Source organism: Nilaparvata lugens, chromosome 8 (assembly GCF_014356525.2).
Source record: "Nilaparvata lugens isolate BPH chromosome 8, ASM1435652v1, whole genome shotgun sequence".
NCBI classification, from domain to species: domain Eukaryota; kingdom Metazoa; phylum Arthropoda; class Insecta; order Hemiptera; family Delphacidae; genus Nilaparvata; species Nilaparvata lugens.
The window spans coordinates 15,928,031-15,953,909 of record NC_052511.1 but is presented as its reverse complement, the minus strand read 5'-3'; the positions used below and the strand labels follow the sequence as shown (position 1 = coordinate 15,953,909).

At 32.0% G+C, this 25,879-nt stretch overlaps 4 protein-coding genes across 16 annotated transcripts in view; 1 reads left to right on the top strand and 3 right to left on the bottom strand.

The window, feature by feature from the left end:
• LOC111055744 (epsin-2) overlaps positions 1-3,787 on the bottom strand; it is a 66,588-nt gene extending 62,801 nt beyond the window's left edge. For 6 of the 13 annotated variants that reach the window (XM_022343021.2, XM_022343043.2, XM_022343036.2 and 3 more), the window contains exon 1: positions 3,522-3,787. The gene's annotated coding sequence lies outside the window, so the exon portion shown is untranslated. The remainder of the gene's footprint in view (positions 1-3,521) is intronic. The other 7 variants (XM_022343065.2, XM_039434100.1, XM_039434103.1 and 4 more) reach the window with 2 other exon arrangements.
• On the bottom strand, positions 2,117-3,502 carry LOC111055794 (GPN-loop GTPase 3). The gene has a single exon (XM_022343083.2). The coding sequence runs from the start codon at positions 3,104-3,106 to the stop codon at positions 2,264-2,266; it is 843 nt and encodes a 280-aa protein (XP_022198775.1). The 5' UTR covers positions 3,107-3,502; the 3' UTR covers positions 2,117-2,263.
• Positions 3,788-4,095: 308 nt separating the features above from the next.
• Positions 4,096-6,403, top strand: LOC111055735 (7,8-dihydro-8-oxoguanine triphosphatase-like). The gene is made up of 3 exons (XM_022343011.2): positions 4,096-4,263; positions 5,400-5,545; positions 5,850-6,403. The coding sequence occupies exons 1-3, from the start codon at positions 4,112-4,114 to the stop codon at positions 6,026-6,028; spliced, it is 477 nt and encodes a 158-aa protein (XP_022198703.2). The 5' UTR covers positions 4,096-4,111; the 3' UTR covers positions 6,029-6,403.
• Positions 6,404-6,520: 117 nt separating this feature from the next.
• LOC111055727 (nuclear pore complex protein Nup85) lies at positions 6,521-23,836 on the bottom strand. The gene is made up of 13 exons (XM_039434095.1): positions 23,649-23,836; positions 21,529-21,634; positions 20,578-20,761; positions 20,217-20,380; positions 19,012-19,271; positions 17,552-17,674; positions 17,043-17,261; positions 15,953-16,059; positions 14,558-14,769; positions 13,047-13,265; positions 10,180-10,279; positions 8,743-8,983; positions 6,521-6,667 (listed from the first exon to the last, which is right to left on the bottom strand). The coding sequence occupies exons 1-12, from the start codon at positions 23,715-23,717 to the stop codon at positions 8,755-8,757; spliced, it is 1,992 nt and encodes a 663-aa protein (XP_039290029.1). The 5' UTR covers positions 23,718-23,836; the 3' UTR covers positions 6,521-6,667; positions 8,743-8,754.
• Positions 23,837-25,879: the final 2,043 nt, after the last annotated feature.

The window sequence follows — 25,879 nt, the reverse complement described above, 5'->3', positions numbered from 1 at the left end:
GATATTACTGTGTTGTAAATTCATTCTTTTCCACTATTAAATAAAAATCTTGAAACAAGAATCAGTTTCCTCAGTCTAAAGATGACCAATAACAGGTCGAAAATATGTCACTGCTAAAAATTAAGTGCAGTATTTCCACTTCAAAAGTGCTTTTCATGCAAACTCTAAAATATTGCTTTTATCATATAGAGCAATACTTTCTTAATCATAGGAGAGCCAAACTATGAAATGGTATAAGTTACTGTACAACTTTGAACTTGGTAACTCTGAATATTTTTTCAAAGAATTATTTTATTAGATCATCAGCATTAAAAGATATTTGAGACATTGTTAAATTTAGTTCAAAAGGGTTAAATAAAATTCATGGTTAATCATGAGAGTTTATTGAATCAAGACATTAGAGAATTCAGGCTACACCTTCAAAAGTTACAAACTATTCATATGCTTTGAATAGTAGAATACAAAAAACAAATTCATGGTGATAAATTGATCAAATTTGATAATGATAAGACGTGATGAGATTTGGCACAAAGTAAGCGTCTTTGAAAGCTTATAAATTGGAAATTTAATAAGATTCAAGAAAGTTAAATAGGTAGGCCTACATTAAATATAGCTTGGTTTCACATTTCCATACAGTACCAATTTCTGAACCAGGATTTATTTATATTCCTACAATAAAGTAATTTTATTGAAAAGCTTTAATCTCTAGAAGTGATCGCACTACTACTTTGGAATGAAAGTGAATTTAAAGTTATTTTAAAGAAAGTCTATTATGTTTTTAGAGTCAAAATTCTACTAATCTTATCTATTAATTTAATTTGAAACTGATCTGATTTAATAACCGTCTACATAAAATTCATAAAGTTTTATAGATTCATTAAGAAGAATTATCAATCTAATTCAAATATCAATAATTATTCAAAAATGTATAATTCAATAGTTTTCTACTTTGAAATTTCAGAAAATTCATTTCTATTCATGTGCTACTGTGCTTATCAGATTTTTAAAGAAATTGGAATACTATGGTAATTACAGGAGGCCGTGAACTACGGAAAAGGAAAACCTAAAAGATATTGATGGACATCCTTCTTCCAGGGTAAGAGATTAAAGCTTAGTTAGATTTAAACTACAATAAGTTTATTTCAATGCAAGAGTTGAAATTCAAAATAGCTCTATGCCTAGGAATAATAAAATCATTGATTATTTGTCAGATTAAAAATTACAGCTACTTGGCTATGGAACCTTACATTAGTGAATATGGGTTTTACAAAATAAAAACTAGAAAGAGATTGAAGAATACAGCATGATATGTAAACCTAAGATTGAAATAGTAATTCAATAGAATGATGACTAAGATTAAGCTCTATTTTGAAAGCTAGAGAATTGAATTTTAAGATATTGGAGAGAATTAATGAGTAATAATTATTGATAGTCAATAGATAATGAAATGGATCTATCATTCTACTAACTGATGAGTAGTTGTTGATAGTCAATAAAGAAAAATAATCTATCATACTACTATCTAATAAATTATTCCAGTAGATCTTATGTAGCCTGTGATATTAGTTTCTCATATGATAAATATTAGTGGCATCTAATCCACGACTGGCAAAAGAAAATTATAATATATAGCCTATATTTTTCAAATTATTGTTTGGATTCTCAAGCCAAGTTAGCTCTTAAATACAAATTATACCTTCCCAGAAGTGTCTCTAGTCTTGATGCTCAAAAAAAAACTTGAGTGTTATATTTAAAAGATATTTTAATTTAAATATTTTTGAATTTGAATTTATTATTGGTTTTAATGAGCCAATTATGAATTTTCTGGGTTTACTACTGGTCAATAGTAACAATAAATCCTCAATCCAGAATCCAAAAATGGGTGACACTTGATACTAATTGATCTGAATTTCAATAAATTTAAACTAGGATGAAAGAGTATACAAAATTTAAGAAATTATAAACATAGCCTGTTCCCTCATATCTTGTAGATCATTAATATTGTTGGTGTTTCGGAAAAATGGTAATTATGTCAATACAAACTTAAGACGCCAAAGTAGAAATGTAACATGTATAGCAAATGACATCACTGATTATCAGAAACGTTCAGACGATATGCAGTGTGACAAATTAATATTGATAAAACTAAAATACAACAATAATGGGATCAATTGATGCTGCCATCGTATAGACCCAGCATGAAAGTCAAATAAAAACAACACATCAGTCCCAAAATACAAAGCAAAATTTCAAAGTTTATTATTCAGCTGAAGCTATCCTCTCTGTCGTTCTCATCGGGGTATTCGAAGTCCTTGGTCTTGACATCAGCATCTTCACCATATTGCAGGATGTTGTCAATGGTCATCATGACATCGGCTACATTCTCATCATCACGAAGATCAAGAGGAATAAACCTCACCAGGCTGAAGTCCTCAATAATACGTCCAATAGCTTCAGAAAGACGATGATGATTGCGCCCCCACTTGGAATGAGTAGCTTCAATATCAGTGAGCAGGTATTGAGGATCAGGATCTAGATAATTATCCAACTTGCTACGCGCTGATTTACTAAGCAAATCCATTTTGGTTAGAATGTTCACATGGGGCAGTTCAAGATTCACCATTACTGACAGTGCTGCCATTGTACCTGAGAGGAATTTTGGTCCATCAACCATGAATTGAGCATCAACAAGAAACACCGCACAAATGTTGAAGTTCCAGTTTTTCAATAGATCAGTAAGTTGACGAATGGTCTGCATATGTGTGTAGAGTTCAATTTGTCCAGGACAATCAAAAAGGATGTAGTCGTCGTCAACATCTTCTCCTAACTGCTCTTTGAGCCAATCTGAATTTTCCAAGAGGTATTCCATGCAGAAAACCAAACCTCCATTTGGCCCAAATTTCATGTCTTCATCTTCCATTGCATCGTCGACGTGAATCAACTCTCTTATGTCAGCCAACGGTTCGTAGTCAAAGTATTCAGCTGCAGGATCAATATTGACCACATTAATAACTTTTCTGGAGTCTTCTGCATGTTTTACCAGATTCGAACAGTAAGTAGATTTACCACTGCCAGCAGGGCCCATAACCAATTGAGCATACCTCATGACGAGACCTTGGTAATTTGTTAATTCCAAGAATTAATTATTCACAGCCACAATATATGTTAGAATTATAAAACTTACTGATTAGAAATGATATGAATATCAAAACATTGACTGTCCCCAAATGAATCAATGAAGAAGATCCGTAACCAACCTCAAATTCAAACGCGATACAAACTTTGAACGAATGTCAAAAGCTCAGTCTATTTCAAATTGAATCTTATTGCTGAATAGATAGAAAAACAATCCTATAATACATTAACACTAAAATCACAGCTATTTTATCACTTCTGTGAATAATTGAAGGTTTACACTTCCTGAAGAAAAGAACCTCTAACAAATCACTCTGCCATTTCCTACGCACTGGGTGTTGTTAATGACAATTAATAAAACTTAAAAGAAATGTTAAGCAACTTACCTAGTGATGTAAATAAGGTTTATTTTTCACTGAAATTAATATTAAAACACTAAAACATAAATTTATTGCGAAATAAGTCAAGACTGTTTCAATTTTCGACAAATCAGCGAAAGGTACCTTGATATATTAACTTTTCGTCCATTACTACACAAATACCATAAACGAGAAATGTCAGAATAATGTCCACAATCAACATGAATGTTCAATGTGAATGATCCTGCACCAAAATTTACAAAATAATAATGAAAATGAGTTTTTGTAAATATTTTGAGAGTATTGAGGACAAGTAAAGCATTATTAAATCAAGGTTATGGAATAGTTGTGAATATGTTACACATAATTATAAACGTTTGATCAGTTTTGATATTTTTTCTCTCCATAAAGTAATATTTAATGCTGAATACATTTTTTATTTTAATATTTCATCAATGTAACTTATCTGAATCGATGCATGCCAAAAGTGTAATTGGCTTGCGCGCCAAAATCAAAATTGAACATTGCGTTGACAGCCAACATTTTTTAGAGTTATTTATTTATAGAAAGAAAATAACGCTTTCCCTTTTATCATTTCCTTTCAATTATTCTTCAGAATGGAGCAGGAGAAGTACTATTCACTTGCACTTATAATGAAAGGGAGAGATATATTATTAGGATATAAGAAAAAAGGTGTTGGTCATGACAAGTGGCATTGTTTTGGAGGTCCGGTAGAATCTGATCAAAATATTGAAGAAGCAACTGGAAGGTAAGGTACCTATATTATACTTTTTTTACTAGTACGACTTTTTCTAATTATTTTCTATCTTCAAACATAGAAAAAATTATTGATATATTTTTTTTTAATTGAAAAATAAGGTTTATACCGTTCGCACATTGTGCTAATGCTATACGGTAATGAACTACCGGTAGCCTACCGGTACCGTGCAGGTAGGCCTTCCTGCTATAACTACTATAATAAGGTCCACGTTATAATGGAAGTATTTATTTCATTAACATTGAAGTTTCTATCCCTGTCTATAATTTGACAAAGCAGATAGTGAAAGTTTGGGGTGTCCAGATCATTTTCAGAGAAACCCAGGACACTTAATTTCCATCCACCTCTCAGTGTCACCTGTACCTTCCTCCTGAAAATACGTTAGTTCATAAAAAGGTCTCAAGTTTAAATTTTATTATTTAAAAAAAGTTTTAACCAGCACAAAACAGTTATATTAAAAAGATTTTGAATCTATGATGTAAAATAGCTTACCAGAAAATTCTAATGAGATCTATTTTTTCTGAGCTACTTGATTTATCTCCAGGAAAAGTATATTTTCGCTTGCTTCCAGCTTCTTGATCATGTATTTTTTTGACTTTTAAAAGTCCCGAAAAAACTTTTTCTCCACTGCCATTTCAACGTGAACCTCACTATAGTAGAAAGCCTACCTATATAAATTCCATAGTAATTTAAAAATAAGATGATTTTTTTCTATTTATAAAATATTCAATACTGCAGATAGTATCAAAGTAGGTTTATTCATACTTTTGAATAAACTTCAGTTACCGTATTGATGTTCTTCATAATATTTCAATGTAACTTACACCATAAAGTATATTCGAGATTTTATAAATTATACTCAAGATTGATTAGCAATGGCTTATAGATGGTTAAATAGATTCAGTTCAATGGGTATTGAACAACGATATAGCTTATCTAGTCAAAGTGGAATGAACCACAAGTTCTATAATACAGTACTGTAACTTATAGCATTTCTCCATAGTTACCAAGGAATTTATTATTTTCGTTTATCATAGGCTACATCAGTATAAAGTTAAAATTCTTACAATATTCCACATAAAGTTATTTCCATCAAACAATGAATACAATAATTTGTATCATTTCAGGAGAATAAAAGAACAATGCGGATTGGTTGTGAGAAAATTTGAGAAGGCTGCGATTCTTGATTTCGAAAACAAGAATGATCCAGTCAAAACGAAAGTACACGTTTTTGTTGCCACTGAATTTGAAGACACCTTAGAAGAATCGAGAGGTCAGTCATCAAATCAATCATATTTATTAACAAACAGAGAAACATTTACGATATAATAATTCAAATTACGAGTAAAATAACTTTATCATGACCATTAACGAGCATAATAAAAATAGTTCTTCTATAATCACTATTTGAAAAAAACGAGTGGCTTCATTATTTAGACCACAAATGCATGAAACATAAATGTATCAAATTTTGAGGATCTTATAGACTAAGTTTATAGATTTTTGAGGATCGATAGACTAAGTGAGTATCTTAATCTTTGCAATACAAATTACTTGATATTTTCTATTTCTTTCAGAATTATTACCACAGTGGTTCGGACCAAGAGAAATACCATTTGATTCCTTGTGGATAAATATTAAAAACTGGCTTCCAAAAATATTGTATGGGAAGCTATTGAAAGGGTATATGTTGTTTCAAGGAAATGAAGCAGTTCTCTACAGCAAATTCAATTTTGTAGAGATTTTCAATTTATAAGTCATGTAGTTTGTAATTTTATAAATGGTGGCTCGTTGATAATAATGCACAGTTCTGAACCTATATGAAAGGAGTTTTACCTGTATCCCATTGACTGATTTCTCATTTTATGATTCGTACAAATAAAACAACATTTTTCCTGTTAGGCGGCTCAAGAAAGCAACATTTTGAAATATTAGGTGAGCTTTAAAACATGATCATTGGAAAGATACTAACAAGAGAATTACATTGGCATGAATTCTTTTCCTCACGGGTAAGAACCCATTCAACAAACCCATTCAATTTTGATAGAGACAAAGAGTCAATTTAGAAAGTGACATACTCTATGGATTTATTCACTGTTTGTTGTGACAATAGACTATTTTATATTGTAAAGGTTGTTGTTAATTGAACCCAAATTAAATTTAAATTAGTAATACAAAAAATATAAAGCTAAAAATAGAATTGAATCTATACAGTATTTTCATCGGTACCATAGTGATGAATGAACAATTTTATTACTTTCACGTTTATTTATTGATAAAAAATATTGAAATTACAAAAAACAATCTTATTGATATTACTCATCGGCTGAAATCTATGTTAAGAATAACTGAATGCTTCAAGAGTGTACTGCAGTAGGAAGTGAAACTCAGTAGCCTGAAACAAGAATTAAAACGAAAATAAGAAAAAATGACAATGAGAATTACATGAAAAACAAATAACATACTGCAAGTTACGGTATTGATAAATGAATGTAGAATACTTCCTTGTAATGCTCCTTGGGTATTAATTAGTCTTATTTAAGTAATTTGACTGTGACCGTTCCAAAATATGTATATTCTTGGAAATCTACAATTATTATTCATATTTACTCATGGAGTAAGAATGTTGGATATAATTATTGTGAGGACTAATAAATACAGTTCAATTGAATATTTAAGGAAGTTTAGAGTTTCAAAATATTTTTCTATCAGGAATAGATAGTATAGCCACTGCCTTATCCTGTAGGCTACTATATACAGCCTTATCACTATAAATAAAAATAGAAATCTAAGTACCCTTTTTAAAATTGTATATTCACAACATGTTTCGGATATATATTTATGATGCCATTATCAAGCAGAAACATGTAGTGAATAGACCATTTTAAAAAGGGTACATATATTTCTATTTTTAGTTATATTCAAGAGTAGCCCTAACGGAAAAAACTGGTGTGGCGCACTCAAACAACTTTCCTTGCCGTTATGAAAAGTGATCACCTGACGCTAGTGTTCACGCGCATCTCAAGTCTACTATTCAAAGATCTGAGCCAGCTGGTGACAGGACAATAACGCTGGATACACACCGCTATCTCTTCATAGTGAATTATTTAATAGAATCAAAAGTTGCCAACAGTTTGCAATCGAATAATCACATTTTTTTCGAATTTCGAGCTTATTTTCAATTTTAGGTGAAAATGTTTCTGAACATTAATTGTAGAGTTTTTCATGCTCAATCTTTTCCACTTGAATTTTTTTTTATTAAATTGTATCTGAAGCCTGATAATTGCGAATCTAAAATCAAAATTTGCATAGATGGGCGGAGCTCCTGAAATTTTTACAGATATGGGACTTGTGGCAGTTAATAGAGCTTATCAATGACTATTTTAGGTATAAATTTGATCAAAATCGTTGGAGCCGTTTTCGAGAAAATCGCGAAAAACCCTGTCTTTGACAACATTCTCATCGCCATCTTGAATTGCATTTGATCTAAATCGTTCGTGTCGGAACCTTATATTGTAAGGACCTTAAGTTCCAAATTTCAAGTCATTCCGTTAATTGGCAGATGATATATCGTGTACACAGACATGCATACACTCATACACACATACAGACCAATACCCGAAAACAATTTTTTTGGACTCAGGGGATTTTGAAACATCATGGAAATTTAGAAATTTGGGTACCTTAATTTTTTCGGAAAGCAATACTTTCCTTACTGTAAAGAAATGGCACCTAAAGGTAATGGTAATAGGGCAAGGAAAGTAAAAAGACAGCCTTATCACTCTATGATAATCTTCTTATAAATAAAAATCGAGCCTCAAATTTTGACATTCAATAACTTTTATATGTGTGTATCGAATTTGATAATTCTTTTTTAGTTTTGTTTGTTATGTTCAGGACCAGGTTTATGGCCTATTAAATTTATAATCCGACTTCAGGACTCTTTCCTACGGTCCTTCACAGTTTACATGTAATCCTTATGGGAGAAGAATTATTGTGAACTGGCCACACAGAGAAATAAAAATCAGCTGTTATAATCATTATACGTCATACAACAGCCGTCGGTAGATAGTAGACAAGAAAGAGTGTGTGCTGCTCCATAACCACCCATGTATTTTATTCTAAACGCGTCAACTAAAAACAAAATGACTGTTCTGTGTGAAACCATCCAGCAGTGCCGATGCGGCCTCAGGTTAAAGTGATACATGCTCTAAAGACATTGCTTTGTTTCGAATAATTGTGCAGTCTTCGGTGTTCAGAATTGATTGATTTTTAGTAAATTATTTATTTTGCAGTTAGAAAATTTATCTATATAAATAAAATACCGCATCGCGCCTCCTCAGGTGTGCATCCAGCTAAAGTTGAAATACTTTATTCCAAATATACATTTTCTCGCACAAGTGATACAATAATGAGGGGAATTAAATTCGTTTACCAAATGAGGTGGTTTTGAAATTCGTGATAACCAACCTGTTATCGATCCTAGTCGAACAACTGAGGATTACACGCTTCGAAGATGAGTGATTTGGCGAGGTTTTTGTTCATAGCCAATCGGATGAGTTTGATTTTGTCGATGACTGCCGGCTGATTGCAGTCGTCTGCCAACTCTTCCAGGCAAGCCAGCAGGTTGCTCGTGTCTTCCGATGAGAGCAGCGTCACCTCAGTCGTCTCCAGCAGCGGCAGAGAGTCCATCAGTAGCGACAGTGTGAAACTGCAACAATATTTTCATGGAAATGAATAATGAGTTTAGATTAAAAACGTTATGTTACATATATTTTTAATGTTTGAATTCAGGGCTACTTTCTTGTATTTATAAAATAGAATTAAAGTACCCTTTAAAATTGATAAAATAATAAAACAATAATACAAATTGTAACGTAACTACTAGTTTCGGTGATCACACCATCGTGATGATTTATTAATTTTAAATGGTACTATTATTCTATTTTATAAATACAAGAAAGTAGCCCTGCATTCATACAGTTACGTTACAATTTGTATTATTGTTTTATTAATTTTAAAGGGTACTATAATTCTATTTTATAAACGGTATGTTTATAAATGTTACCTAGATATATAGCAAACTTTGGATAAGTATATTGTGATATACAATAAAAAGTATTAAAAAAACTTTACAAAATACAGGGAAAAAAGAACATTATTTATTACATTGATAATATATGTATTCAATCATTTATTAATATACTTACAAATCATATACAGTAGCAATAACTAGGAGAGAACAACAGGCTTAAAACTGCTCTTCTTCCAAATTTTACATGTCATATACACATAATACTCATATTATAACGACATTTTTGGCAATATTAACATGTTAGGCCGATTGATAATAAAAAGTGAACCTCGACTCATCATGACCTAAAGTATAAATCATTATTAAAATAAAAAATCTTTGACAAAAGGGGAAACAAGAATGGATCCCCAGCAAACCGAAAGCATGTTTCAATCAGTGATTAATAATATTATACTCTTCAAAATGATATAATCATCAAAACTTAGCTAAACATTTGATGTTAACTTTTTAATTTTTTACTGTATTCTGATTAGATCAAGATCTAAATAGAATGACTCATATTTACAGCTTCGAATTGGTTCTATGTCAACGTTAGTAACGTCAGTAAAATCATAGAGTAAGTAGACATTATTTCAAAAATTGAAATCTAAGTACCCTTTTAAAATTATTTAATAACTATATTTTTCGGCTATATAATGTCATTATCAAGACTTGATCATGTAAATGGAGAAGCCTCCTTGAATTTTAATTTTTATTTATATCCAGAAGTAGCCATAAAGAAAAAAAGACAGTAAGTAGACAATATTGTGTACATTTTCTCTGCGGTAATACCTTATGGACAACATTTTATAATAGAAAAAAAATGTTCTTACTATTTCGGACATAATTTCGATGTGAATAATGAAGTTAGAAGAGCTGCAGCTTCTCTAGTGGCGCCATTCCTGAACAATTGTTGAAATTCGCAATATTTTCCTGCAACATGAATAAAGAAAGTTATTATATTGTAATAAGTAAATACAATAAATTATATATTTTTTATTCATTTACGATGTGATTCATTAGACGTGCAATTATCTTCAACTAATTCATTTAAATAAACAGACATTACAAGGAGAAGGAAAAAAACATTCACTATTATTAGAGCATTATTTCTCCATAATTAGCAAATCTAGATTATGTGCCATATCTCTGTATAAAATTGATGCAAAATCGATTAAAATCTCTTTTGAATTATACATTTTTTGTTGTACAGCACTATGCTATGATAAAAATTTCAGATAGCCTATATTAGATGTTTTGAAAATTTCAAATCATAAGATACAGTATTTATGCATATAGCTCATGTGGGCATCATCCGCAATAAAAAAATTTGGTGTGGTACACTCACACAACTTTCCTTGCTCATATTTGAAACTACGATCAGACTTCTGTATATATAAAATAATAAAACAAATATAACTTGTAGCACCCTTGTTTATTATAAAAACTTAAATAAAATAATATTATATAATCTTGTTTTTATAATAAACAAGGGTGCTACAAGTTATATTTGTTTTATTAATTTAAAAGCAGCCCATTTCAATAAGTGTTCTGTATATATATATAATTGTTTTCAGAGTACTTTTTCTTTGTGTGAATAGTGAATTTCAATGATTTTTTTAGTCGTCATTTTTTTAAAGTCGTCAAAACAGATGTTCTACACATGAAATATCTCGACTATGTGTTCTTTTTATGAACTGCGCTACCTACCTCATGCACGAGAAGGAGGTTACTAAGTCCATTTCCCAAGGATGGGGTGGACCCCTCATTGGTTACCCAGAAAGTAGACTCATGCCAGTTGATAGAACTGATAAATAATTATACAGGGTATGAATTTGAAAGAAATCGGTCAAGTTATTTTTGAGAAAATCGTGAAAAGCATGGTTTTTTAGTAATTATCCGCCATTTTTCTCAAGAATATTACGGATCTCCTGCAATTTTCCCAGAAAAAAAACTCATGTCATTTGATAGGGCTTATGAATTGCTATCCATGGTATAAATTTGAAGGAAATCGTTAGAGCCGTTTTCGAGAAAACCGTGAAAAACATGTTTTTTTAGTCATTATCCGCCATTTTTCTCAAGAATATTACGGAGCTCCTGAAATTTTCCCAGAAATGAGACTTATGTCATTTGATAGGGCTTATGAATAGCTATCCATGGTATAAAATTGAAGGAAATCGTTATAGTCATTTTCGAGAAAACCGTGAAAAACATGGATTTTTAGTCATTATCCGCCATTTTTCTCAAGAATATTACGGGGCTCCTGAAATTTTTCCAGAGATGAGACTCATGCCAGTTGATAGGGCTTATAAATAGCTATCCATGGTATAAATTTGAAGAAAATCGTCAGAGCCGTTTTCGAGAAAAACGTGAAAAACATGGTTTTTCAGTAATTATCCGCCATTTTTTCCGCCATCTTGAATTGAATTTTATTGAATTTCTTATTGTCGGATCCTCATGGTATAAGGACCTTAAGTTTAAAATTTCAAGTCAATCGGTTAATTAGGAATGGAGTAATCGTGTTCACAGACATACACACATACACACACACATACACACACACAGACCAACACCCAAAAATCATGTTTTTGGACTCAGTGGACCTTGAAACGTATAGAAAACATGAAATTAGGGTACCTTAAATTTTTTTGGAAAGCAATACTTTCCTTACCTATGGTAATAGGGCAAGGAAAGTAAAAAAGCAAAATGCATGTCAATAAAATAACTGAAGAATCGATTATACAAAAGATAAAATTGAGAATGCAAGCATAATTACATCACCAATCATCAAGAAAATACAGAAAGCAAGCTTAGAATATCACACTGAAAATAATTTGTAGAGCACATATATTAATGTTGAGAAACTTCCCATTATTTGTTGAGAAAACTTACTAGTAGTTCTGTGAACAGTAGACCTCGCGCTCAGTGAGTTACATCGACCTGTTGTTATGTTTTCTCAAAAATTAATAAATAATTTATCAATTAAAAATGTGTAGAAAAAACCTAAATAAACATACAGCTTTCTGTCCTATATCGTACCGTGATGTGTCGTCCCGGAATGTGAGTGTGAGCGCTGTTATCAGGTCTGGCTGCAACTGTCTACAACGATGATGAAAAGATACAATTTTCAAGATGTTCGATGTTTTTGGACGGGTAGTATTATAGTCAACTGTCTACTAACGTTAATGGAAAGATACATTTTCAAGATGTTCGATGTTTTTAAACGGGTAGTATTATAGTCCACTAGACAGCTGATTTATGATGACTAATTCTATAGTCTGATTTTCACGATAATATTGGCGTATTAAGGAGGCTCTTTTCCCTTTTATATTATCCTTGAAATGCAAAATTTCCAAAAACCTTGTAAATACGTCGACGCGCAATTTAAAAAGGAACATACCTGTCAAATTTCATGAAAATCTATAACCGCGTTTCGCCGTAAATGCGCAACATATAAACATATAAACATTTAAACATTAAGAGAAATGCCAAACCGTCGACTTGAATCTTAGACCTCACTTGGCTCGGTCAATAATAGCTTATAATAATTGCATTAACTCAATTCAAAGTGAAATTGACTACAGTTTTGGACTTAAGCCTGTTGTTATTTTCCGCAAGTGTTATGTTCTTGATGGAAGAAAATAATAATCAATGTCTCAATCACGAGACGAATTTGATAAAAATTATTGTTTTCACTTACCTAGGAATGTGAGTCGATCACTGATTAGCATACATGATCCAAGGTTATCCAGCAGATCGAGGCAGTTGAAAGTGCCGCCTTTGGTGTATTCCAGCAACAGTTTGTCGGCCAAATGTGTCGCGAACCCAGGATCCTGCGATTTCAGAGCCCAGCACAATGCCTGTCCGATTCGTTTCCTTTGCAAACAACGCATTCCTTGCACCTTACAGATACTGTTCACTGAAAAAAGATAGATTGAAGTGACTAAACTTTTATTTATGTAAAGATAAAGATATAACATAAATCATATTGTCACTGGAAAAAGAGAATTAAATTAACAGATGAAGATGAGAATCATACGTTCTACTGGAAACAATATAAAAGATAATTTGAAGTTGTAGGTCGAGAAATGAATGAAAAAAATTTAATTGAAAAGAAATAGTGTATTATTTATTTATATTACGATATGAGGGCACCAGGAAGAGATACTTCCCATAATAGCTCTCTTGACACAATGTCTTACATCTTGATAAATGGTTTTATTTATCAAGATGTAAGACATGCAGGGTTCATAAATAAGGATTTTTGGATGGATTGATTGAAGAAAAGTGAGTTCTTGAGTCTGTATCTATTTAGCAAATTGACCAAAGACAAACAAATTTGTAGACAAGAGAATTTTAGCAATTCAATTCGTTTATATTATGGCTCATTCGTACAATTAGCTGTTTGTGGAATAGTAGGTATTTGAATGCAATGGAATATAAATAGAAGACAGTTAGAAGAAGCTAGATCAGACAAAAATTATTATTTTCAAATTATGCAAACCGAGGATGCAATATTTATGCATTAATCATACATTGCAATTTATATTCATGCATTAATATTTTTATTCAGAATTCTCCAGTATATACTGTGAATCTTGAATTCATTCAGACTTACAGTGTAAATTTCACTTGTATGTTACACGAGATATGGTAAAAAAATAGTGGAGCGGCGAAGGTAGAGGGTGGCGGAGAAGGTAGCTGAGTGTGTTAAAAGTAATGCATGCATTCAAATGTGTCAGAACATAGTGGAGTGGTGAAGGTAATGATAGATAGATAAATAGATATATTTATTGATGATTGTTACAAGGCTGTTGCCTATGGTAACATTTACAAAAATTGACAATAAAATTAAATCAAACTTAAGAGATAAATAATTATTTAACAGTTCTGCATCAGTATAATAAATTACAAATACAGTATCAAAGAAAATAATATAGTATATATTAAGCCATCAACATTATACTAGATCATTATACTAAAGAAGGTAGGGTAGAAGTAAACGGATACATTTAGATACATGCATTATTCAAACACTCTAAGCTACCTTCTGTCCTTTCATCTCTGCTACACTATACCTTCGCCGCTCCTCTCAGTCAGCCAATTTTAAGGATAACTGAAGGTCAAAATATACTGTAGATAGTTTACATACTATTAGAGAATATATAAAAGATGTAAATTGAATTCAGATCTATGAATGGGCTGCGCAACCTGTGTTTGGCATATCTCTTTCAGCTGCTATTTGTATGATTTTGAGAGTTCTCGATTCGGATCCTGGTTTGAGTTTCGGTAGAAGCAATTCCAGGCAAGCTCTGCCTTGAGGGCCACAATGGTCCAGGTAGGTGACTCCCACTTGCCATAGCGAATGATGAGACATCAACAGACATCCGTATTCTAGGAGCAGATTCTCATCAAGACGTGCACTGCAATAAAATACGTAATAAATAGGCATAAATAAATTTGACAATCCAAAAATAGCTAAAACCAATGTAGAATTGTGTGAAAAATGTATTCTAGGTACATTGGCTGCAATAAATAATGCAATAAATAAATTTTATTTTCTAACACAGCGTTTGGTGATATGTAAGTGATAAAAGCACAAAGATATAGTCAACTATCACTACTGAAGATTACATCACAGATGTTGAAACATATCATGATTTTCTCCAAATAGAACTTGATCATTGATAATTGACTTGTGTTTACATTATTATTTTTTTGGAAAAGACATTTCTCTCAGTATAAATTAAAATCACATGTGAACATAGTTGTTTTCAAAGAAAGTTATTATTGATTGCTTCTAATGAAAAAAGAGGATTGGAAGATTTTTTACATCTTTGTGTTTACATTCCAATTTATTTGGGGGAGTCATTTTTCTTACTATAGCCTAAATGTAAATGATATGTGATAATTTACTTGTATTTACATTTCTATTTTTTTTTGGAAAAAACATTTCTCTCAGTATAAATTTAAATTACATGTGAACACAGTTGTTTTAAAATAAAGTTCCTATTGATAGCTTCTAGTGTAAACATGAGAATTATAAGAATTGAAAGATTGGAGATTTGAAAAAAAGATGGAGAAGTAAGCTTGGATTCAACATAATACGCCACTTTTGATTATGCCAAGTTCAGATAATAATAATCATCACTAGTCTACAGATGAAGAGAAAAAAGAGATTGTATTTGATCAAATAAAGACTTCATTTGGAATTTCATCTAATAATCATAATCAGTCAACAAACATTCAAATGAGAACGAAAAGAATTTCAATTTTTAATTTATTTTAATCGGGATATTTTAATCATTGTAGTCAGGAAAACGACTTCATGAAGAGAATGAATATAAAATTGTCAGACAATCATGAAACTGTGTAACAACCGATGAGGGAAGTTTGAAATTCCACAAATCATTGCAATTGAATCTAAAATAATACAGAGGTTCAAGATGACAAAATTGGCAAACAATACATTCATAAATTAGGAGTGAATTTCAATTTCAATTTAATGTCCTATTTATTTGAGAGGGGATGTGATATCAGGTGCTCTTTGTATAACAAATAAATTTGAATTTTCAATAGTAGAGCGACTAATAGAAGCTAACTTACTCATAAGCCTGCGAGTCGATGTTGAGACGGCCGCAATAGTGCAACAAATTGGTGAGATGAGTGGCCGCCCATCCACTGTCTGAAGACAGATGCAGCTTCTTTATCACCTGAACACAGAGAAACAGACAATATCAAATTAGCTCACCATTGATTTTATTAGTTTGGAGACCCATAATAGTAGTTACTGCATTAGTAATCCACACCGCGTTGTTGTCATCTCATGGATTAATTGATTTCATTTTTAGTACATATCACAGTACATTTCATGTAATACATGTCACATAATAAGACTCAAGAATTGAGAAAAAATATTACAATGCAGAAAAAAATGCAACGGAGAGTATGAATATCGGACCTTTAATTTTAGAAACTGTTAATGATTTATCTCTCACCATGGTATTCAGTGATAAGGAGTAACTCATCAACCCTCAAGGGGAATACAGTACCAGAAATGCTTTAGACTTTCTCAATTGACCCTCGACCTCCAACAGTGAATATTGGCTTTCGTTTCAAGAATATTTTCCCTATCATAACTTCAACTTACTTCACTATAGAGATTTTCGAATTTGACTGCAGTATAATATCCTGAATGATGGATATTACTGTGAAGTTCATGAATTCCAGAGATGCTAGGATGAAAATGTGCTTATGAGAGAAGCTTTTACAGTATATCTGAAACTATGCTACATAAATTACCAAAATCATCCACCACGTCAAATTCATTATGGTTCGATAGCTAAAAAATTATAATATTCTTGAAGCCATACATTTTAAATTTCAGCTTCTCTTGGAAAACATTTCTGTGTTATTGTAATGATTTTTTATGCTTCATCATGGCTAAAATGATGGATGAGACAAGGCCTAAGGTCTATTAGAAAAAAATACTTAGCAAAACTGGAATTTGTTCTGTGTTCAACGAATAATAATGAAATAAATAAATTAATGATACAGTATCGGATAGCAATGCTTATTAGCCTAATATTATTATTTCAGATTAGTTAATTTATTATCTAATACTTTAACCAAATAAAAGATCAATAACAGTGAATCAATGTTGAATCTTTGACTAGTGAAAAACGTTACAATATACCTCCAAAATGTTACATTCGAACAAATCCATGATGATTTCGTCCAAAATCTTCATACGATCGGGTCCACCGAAATAAGCCATGCATGCCGTGGCATAACGGTTCAGTTCGAATGTCTTAACTGTCGGATCCTTGTAGAGCAGCATGGCCACCATCAGCTGATACCACGTTTCACAATGACTCTGCATCTCATCAACTGAACTCTCATCGCCACTGATTATCTACAAAAATATTATAGAATAATTTATAGAACATTAATAGAATAAATACATGAAAATATGTAGCATGTTTTTGGCCACATGGAGATAATTCATGGTACAGAAATAAATTAATTTAAGAGAGATAAAAATCAATCGTAATGCCTAATAGCTCCAATTCAGCGAATATTGACAATTACTTTCATGATTTAAACGCTGTACGCTATTCTTGTAAACTTTGTAAAAGTTGAAAAAGATTCATTTAAATATTTAATTGATGAGCTAAATTGCCAGAGATTACTGGAAATCCTCACCTTCATTACTGTGTAGAGATTTTTGTCGGAAACAAATACTCCAGATTCTAGTTTAGTGGTAACATTTGTTTGCCAAGTATGCCACCTAGTTTTGAACTCTGCTGTTGACAAACCACCATACACCTGCAAAATATCATTATACAATATTCAATAAATAGTATTGAGATTTTACCAGGAATCACAGATCATAAATAATAAGATGGAGCCAGGGTCGGCTAAGCTCACTGAAACCATAGAGAAAAGATGGATGGAAGATTTCTCAATCCTTATTCTATGCTAAATTCCAACAAATTTATTATTACAAACATGTAGAATTTTTCCATCATGCTGCTTTTATCAGCAGCTCTACTAACATGAAGTAAGTAAGTAAGTAAGTAATAAGCTGCAAAATCAATTCCGGTGACTCGAAGCCCACCTTAAACTGTATATTGATTCATCTCTCATCAGATTGTTTTGATAGATCAGTATTTTTGACAATGTCAAGTAGCTTTGAGGAGGTGTTCAATTTAATGATACACAAAACACAATTCATCAAAATTGAGGAAATAGACAGGCTGTTGACTATAATAATTTTGATCTTCTTCAAGATTATATTAGTATTATTATAATAAATACTTACTTCATAAGAATTTTTATGATTCAAGAGCAGAAATCGTTTTCATGTTTTATATTATTTATGAAACAACTGACCACAGTTGGATCACCAATCAAAATTTTCTCAATAAGTAAGTAGGTTTGACAATTTCAAATCGTTTCATTTAATTTGAACTTATTTATAGAACAACTGACCGCCATAAGTTCACCAATCAAAATTGTTTCAATAAATCAGTTGTTTCTACAATTTAAAGTGGTTTATATTGAATATATTTTATGAAACAACTGACCAATGTTACTTCACCAACCAAAATTGTTATAATAAATCAGTGATTTCAACTACTTCAAGTAGTTTTCATTACACAAATATTCATTAAAAAACAACTGACAACAGTAAGATCACCAATCAAAATTGTTTCAGTAAATCAGTGGTTTCCACAATTTTAAGAAATTTGTATTAAATATAATCATGGAACAACTGACTAACGTTACTTCACCAATCAAAATTGTTGTGATAAATCAGCAGTTTTGGCAATTTCAAGTCATTCTATTTAATTTTCACTCATTGATAAGAAAAACGTCACAACTCAATTGCTGCTTCAAAAGAAAAGTGACAACTTTTGTAACAGGAATTGAGTTGTCACTTTTCTTTTGACGCAGCAATTGAGTTGTGACGTTTTTCTTTGATCCAATCATTAAGTTGTGGCACTTTTCTTGCGACCCATTTATTAAATTGTGACACTTTTCTTTTAGCCATTTATTGATTTGTGACAATTGTCTTACCGATGAGCGATTCATTTATAACTTTATTTTTAACTTTATTATAACTCATTTATAAAATTCATTTGTACGACTGATCAACTGACCTTGAACACAGGCAGCGTCTTGAGCAGACTCTCGGCCTGTAGGAAGCACTCAGTGTCTGCGTTAGAGTGCAGCCTTAGCAGGGCGCGCGCTGGCTCCAGACTGCCCTGCATGATGAGCCCTATCACCACATCCCAATAGTCGGAGTTGCGCAGCTCAGCTCCCGTCTCCAGGGGACCGGTCAGGATTTGCCCGGCCGCCCGTTCTGTGTCCGGGAAGTGGAAACGGATCCAGTCCAGCAGGTGTGGCAGTACGACCGCTCCTGAAACAATAACAAACAAGTGAATTCGTATAATTATATTTATTTATTCAATTATTCAGTACTAGCAGGTTACCCGTGCTCCGCAAGGGTCTAATTAAAAACTTGACAAACTGAAATCATGTCCTACTGAAATCTTGAAGAACTGAAAATAGGCCTAAAATTATCCTTGGTGAAGTAAGAATCTATAGGCAAAGTTTGAAGTAACTGTTGATAATAAACAAGTAACTGTTATATTAAATCAGTCCAGTAGTTCAGACGTGATGATGCGTCATTCGTGAATGTCCTATCCCGTACGTGTGTAAGCAAGTTCTTTCCTTTATTATATTATAGATAAAAGGATTAATAATTACACAATTTTCAGAAAAGTACCATGGTCCCAATTTTAATTTATACAACAATCCAAATTTAGAACAATTTGTATGGCTTTTTGTTGGTGGGAAGTCCCTGACGGGAAGGTCTCAAGTAATTTGGAACGAATATGTTATCATTCTAACAGTTTCAAATTAAAAGTACCTTCATGAAAGAGAACAACAGTGAAAGATGTAGTTAACTGAGGAATTTTCTGTTGAGAAGGTACAGGCATGCATTTCAGAAAAGAGGTGGGATATTGACTATGGCACTAGGAGAAGGATTGATATTGAATTGCCTCATAGTAGCTTCCCTGTTAGTGCGCTGAGGTACTACAACAGGATGCCGGTGAGTTTCTGTGTAAAGAAAATAATTGAAAGGGGACTTCAGATGAAGTCACTTTAATCACTGAATGAAGTGACGACTCAGTGATTTTTGACCACTCATCTAAGCTGGTACGTCAATTTGTTATTTTCCATTTTGACGGAATCTATCCAGCAATTACAGCTCATGGATTGGAATATCTGATTTATTGAATAATATCACATCAAAGAATCTATTAAAAATAAATAGATTCAAATGAAAGCATTTACTTACCAGGGACAGAGTCGACAAACAGAATCTCACAGAGGTGCCAGATGAACTCAATATTATAAAATATCGCCACATAATGCTGTCTTTGTTGTGGATTCAATTTGTAAGTTGTGTTTTTATCTAGTTCAGAAGTTTGCAGATTTTCTATGCACGCTCTCACTATCGACCTAGAAAAAAGTTAAATTATTATTAAGGTTATTTAATGACAGCAAATATTAATACAACTTATACAAATTGAATTATAAAATATTCAGGATTCAATTGAAATTCCTATAGATACGATTGAGAAATGATTTGCCTCAAGTTTAGTTTTTTGAAAAGGAAATTTTGGTGAATAATAATAAATATAACATCTATACGTTACCTGTATTGTCGACTCAGAGCAAGTGTTTCAGAGCGAGCACTATTGCTGGGAGTGAGTTTTTGCACAGCCAGAAAAGTGCCATTCGATTCATTCACAAGTTTTCTGATGATTGGCTCGAAAAGGATTGAATCAGTGCGCAAATTGTGTAAAAATGTATCAGTTGGTGCAAATTCACTTGGATTATCTGGAAAAAATATCGGGTATAAGACAATAAAAATTTTCTCAGTTTTAAGTAGGAAAAAACAGCAGTAGAAAGTTACAGCATTTGAATATCTCAAATTTTGTGTTAGAGAATACCTTTAAACCTTCTGCTTCATCCATTACCGACACTTGTGGGATCGATGGCTTCATAAAATTCAATTTCCCTATAAATAATTGTGTGTTACACACACAACTATGATTCAGATGGCAGATCCAAGCACTGACAACTTTTAATAAAAATTCAAATAATCACTCATAAATTCATTCACATTATAAAATGCCTTGTGACAAAGCAGCTTCCTGACTGTTCTCTTGAAGGCTGTCTCATCCAACTGCTTCACACCAGCTTGTTAATTAGCTTGAGGGCAGAAATTCTATAACTGGCCTGTAATCGGTGGAGACGTCTCCTAGGGACATCCAACAGCTCACGGTTTCTGATGGTGTGGTAGTGAATGTCACTAGGTAAAGCCAGAGTATGCTGTATCCTCTTGACATATTTACCTTTTAATTCAACTATACTCCCAACTACTGTCCAGATGTCTTCTAGTGGTAGAAACGTGGTGATTGTATTATTCATGCAGTCACCATACAAACAAAGAACAATCTCAGATACTAGTGTGCCAGGTAGATTAGGAAACACTAATGTTCCATTCCTCGCTAAATTTTATTTCTTCCAGCAACTAAATCACTGATTGCCCACCCCCTTAATGCAGGAATACAGAAGTGTATATACAAACCTGAACAACTTACCAATAGAGGATTTATCGACATGTTGAAAAGCATGGATTCCAAGTTCACCAATTCCTGACCATTGAAGGGTTAAACCAGCTTTCTCGCATAGTGCATCCGGAATCAACTGAAAAGTTCAAATTCATGATAAAGGTATGAGAGGTTTTAATTTGCAGAATAGTTTAAAGAGACACGCTGCAATAATTCTCTAGGTCAAGTGCAGATAAACTTATCAGCCATACTACATTCATACTTGTTCTCTTTTCATTTTATCAATCTGCATAGGCTGTGGATCGTATGTCAGTGGAAGGACCTGACCCCTGATCTCGTCTTTGTCATTTGGCATCAACTGTACCTAACTGTACCTATAAGCTTCGTTAACAGAAAACTTTAAAGAAGCTTATCTCACAATTGCTGAAAAGTGAAACTTGTAGAAATGCAATAGATAAACTAAGAATTCTCTAATGATCGATATTTTTGCAATTATTTGATTACTATTGTGCTTTACCTTAGTGATTCCTAACGGCATTCTCTAATGATCGAGATCTTTCCGATAATTTGATTATCTATGCTCTACCTTTGTGGACACGTTAACTTTGGTACCGGAAACCTAAAAGCAGTCGTTGAGTCATATCAGAGACACTGAATTTGTTTAGGTGCTACCTGAATACTCTGACACCATACTTTAGCTAGCAAGACCTCACTATATTATTACCTTAGTAGTTCTCAATTTGGTGTGCCACGAGACCTGCTAAGTAGGCCTCATCCGCAAAATGCGATATACTAACATTGGATTACTGGAATTGTTTTGATAAAAATGAAGGAAGTACTATTCTGTATAACACAAATTTTAAAAAATGCAATGCCAAATTTGAGATTTTTCTTGCTTATTCAAAGAAGGATACATTTTTGAGAAAATTCGTATTTTTTTATTAATTGAATAACGTGAATCCTTTATTTACTTTTTTTAATGTGTATTAGAATCAGAAAGCTCTTTCACAGGTTTCATGGTCACAGTATTATGCTATAGTGAGGTCCACGTTATAATGGCAGTGGATATAGATAGAACAACAGCGTTGCCTGTTCTCTGCCTTAATTAATTTTCTACATTGTCAAAAACAGATTTGGCATTGTTGCGAAGCTAGAAAAGGATAGAGCTATCTGCTTTGTCGAATGTTATATTGCTTGTTATGCTTATATTGGTAAATGGTATGATGATGATATCAAACAATTGAAGAATTAATGCTTACTTATGTATGAGTTGTTCAAACGATCAGGTCTACATCATTTTAAAGTTAGATATGTTGAACTTAAAAACTCATTTAGAAAAACTGTAAGGAGGGCTAAATTTGAGCATAATTGCAACTGTGTATTAACAGCAAAGAATAAACCTAAAGAGTTATGGTCTATTGTAAAAGAAAATCTTAATAAGAATGATTTGAATAATGTTAATGTAAATGACTGTCTAACAGCTGGTGGTTTTAATGATTTTTTACTCTCCTTGCCTTATTACCATAGATAAGGAAAGTATTGCTTTCCGAAAAAAATTAAGGTACCCCAATTTCTAGTTTTCTATACCGTACGTTTCAAGGTCCCCTGAGTCCAAAAAGTGGTTTTTGGGTATTGGTCTGTGTGTGTGTGTGGATGTGCGTAGTATAGAATATACTGCTAACCTTACAGTTTGAAATACTAAATAATGTAATGTACCGGTAAGCCTAATTCTATGACCTGCGATAAATTGTTAAAATTGTGTTTGTATATTTTTTGACGATGTCTTGCATTATTGTTTTTAATGTTCTGACAATAAACGAATCTTGAATCTTAGACAAGGATAGCAACATCAAAGTTAACCAAATACTGTCATTATGATTATATGGACCTCACTTTAGGTAGGTACTCTTTCTTAACAAATAAGCTTAGGCTTATTTAAAACCGAATAAGCTTACATATTGAGTAAAGTTAACTGGAACATTTGAACAAAGTCCAATATTATCCTTAAAATCTAGAATAATTACATATCAATCTATAAATTAATTACTGTGTAATTATTATTCAAATAGAGCCTACATTCAATTGCCTACAGTGTCTAGAGAAACAAAAAAGTTAGTATATTATCAAAGAATACATAAGAACAGACTTACAATTGTTTGTGAAGATGAACTGTCTTCATTTTTAGATGTTCCTTCTTTAGATGAAAAGCACTTGACCATTTTATTATTTTATACGAACATAAATAAAAGAAGTCTACAGTAAAATTGAGTACATAACCTATAATTTCACCGACATCATCACATCAACAACGTGAGGAAGCGGGAGAGAAAAACGTCTGTGAATAGTGTGAATTCTAGTTTACAGATTAAATGCCAGAGTGCAGCACATTCCAGGACACCTTGCGCATACTCGCTTATTATGGTCAATCGCTTTGGCGGCTAAATTTGTCAATGAATTAAATCTCCAATGCTATTGAATTTGAGAAAGATTTATTTTAAAAACTAATTCAAATTAAACTATTTTTTATTTTCTCAATCATATTATATGTAATAATTGTAGAATAGTTCTATATTCCAAAAACTTTATTGTCGTATTTTTAGCATCACTTATGATATAGGTATGCGGTGAGTTACTGATAATTTTTATTTTATCAGCACGTTTTTATTACTGGTATCAGAGAAAACTCCTATAATTCTGTAATTCTGTGCCGGTATCTTGAAAATTATGCAGGCCTAGTCTCAATCTACAGTTAGTTTCTACTTTGTATTTAGTATCATCATGCTATTCACGATAACATAATAATGTCTCCAGAAGCTATTTTATGTCTGCTATAATAAGGCTTGTGCTGATAAAATCAATACAGTTAAGAAGACAGCATTGCATCGGGCAAGACCATGAGTAGGATAAGCTGAGAAGAAGTGGGATTGAAATGAATTGCGCCTGGAGGGTTGCTATTTATTAAGATCAACACTCCTCTGTCCTCCGCTCATTCCATTCCAGTAATAATGCAAACCTTCTCTTTTAAATCAAACTTTTCATTAATGAAAAATTTATTCTTTTTTCTTTATAAGTGTACCAAACACCGTTCAACTGAGCTTCCTTTAATATTTTTTTTCATTCGTGGGCAGTATCAAAAGAGAAAACCAGATATATTTTTATGAACAATGTTACCGAATGTTCATTTCAAACGTTGTCCCTCAATTTTTAGTTTTAATTTATCAGTGACAATTAATTTTGAGATTATTATATGATCATAATTATAATATAGGATTCTTTCGTTTGTCATTCTACAGAGACACAAAATTTGATGTGGTAGCAGGTAGCATATATCAATTATTGTATTTGATAATATTTTTTTTATAATGATATCTAATTTCACCACCACTTCCACCCATTATACAAAAGAAAAAGAGACAATTTTAGACGCATACTGATGAGAAGAAAAACAACAATACAATATTTTTTATAGTACATATTTATTACTGAAACTAAAATGACATAATTAGTAAATTGATGTTCAATAATTGAATGATAAATGAAAAATGGTGATCCTCAGTCATCTTTCTCGTCAAAAGTTAAATTAACATTCTCTAATAGGCAATTCAATCGTTCATGCAGTCAGTGTGGAATGGCTCCATATAGATTCCTGCAGCACATCCTCTGCTATTGCTGTTTCCAAGATCAATACATTTGCCCGCAATCTTCTCCACCTGTTATCACATGAAAACAAATTTTCCAATCAAATCAATCAATACAGGCTGTAATTGATTTTTTAATTACAATATGGTAAAGTAACGATACTGGTACGGTACCTACTTAAAGAGATATTGTAGGTACTGACAATAATTTTATCATGCAAACATTATTTTCATTTTATATCAAGTTTTAATTAAATTGAATGAAGGCAATTCTTTGAAGAAGGACACTGCTATTATTCGTTTCGAAATGTACATTCGTTCAACTGTAGCCTTTAATATCCTCTCGAACAAATAATGATGTCCTTTTCATATTAGACTTTAATTAATTCTGTTTTCTCTATTAATCGTCAATTAATAATCTGTTGGATCGATAAAACATAATACCGTACGTTCAATTTTGAAGAGATTTCAATATTGATTCCTTGAATAAACGTTGAAGTACAAGACTAAACGTGAAAAAGTACCAATAAAAAATAATACAATAAACAGATAACTTATGTCTAGATACTCGATCACATAATATAGGTGTCATACTTACTTTTCTTATCTCAATGTTACAAGTGTCAGCGGTTGTTTCCAAATTTCTTAGGAGTTCCTGAGAGGAGAAATAAACTTATTAATACACACAGTTCTCATGCAGTCCTTAGTACACATTTCAATCCTCATACATTGATATAGAAATA

Bases quoted from the DNA above. Each gene is read 5' to 3' on its own strand.
- LOC111055794 (XM_022343083.2), bottom strand. From the start codon at position 3,106: ATGAGGTATGCTCAATTGGTTATGGGCCCTGCTGGCAGTGGTAAATCT.
- LOC111055735 (XM_022343011.2), top strand. From the start codon at position 4,112: ATGGAGCAGGAGAAGTACTATTCACTTGCACTTATAATGAAAGGGAGA. The intron at 4,264-5,399 runs GTAAGGTACCTA...GTATCATTTCAG, and splicing joins ATTGAAGAAGCAACTGGAAG to GAGAATAAAAGAACAATGCG. The intron at 5,546-5,849 runs GTCAGTCATCAA...TATTTCTTTCAG, and splicing joins CACCTTAGAAGAATCGAGAG to AATTATTACCACAGTGGTTC.
- LOC111055727 (XM_039434095.1), bottom strand. From the start codon at position 23,717: ATGGTCAAGTGCTTTTCATCTAAAGAAGGAACATCTAAAAATGAAGAC. The intron at 17,675-19,011 runs GTCAGTTGATCA...GATATTTTGCAG, and splicing joins AGACGCTGCCTGTGTTCAAG to GTGTATGGTGGTTTGTCAAC. The intron at 16,060-17,042 runs GTATATTGTAAC...CTCTGTGTTCAG, and splicing joins TCGAATGTAACATTTTGGAG to GTGATAAAGAAGCTGCATCT.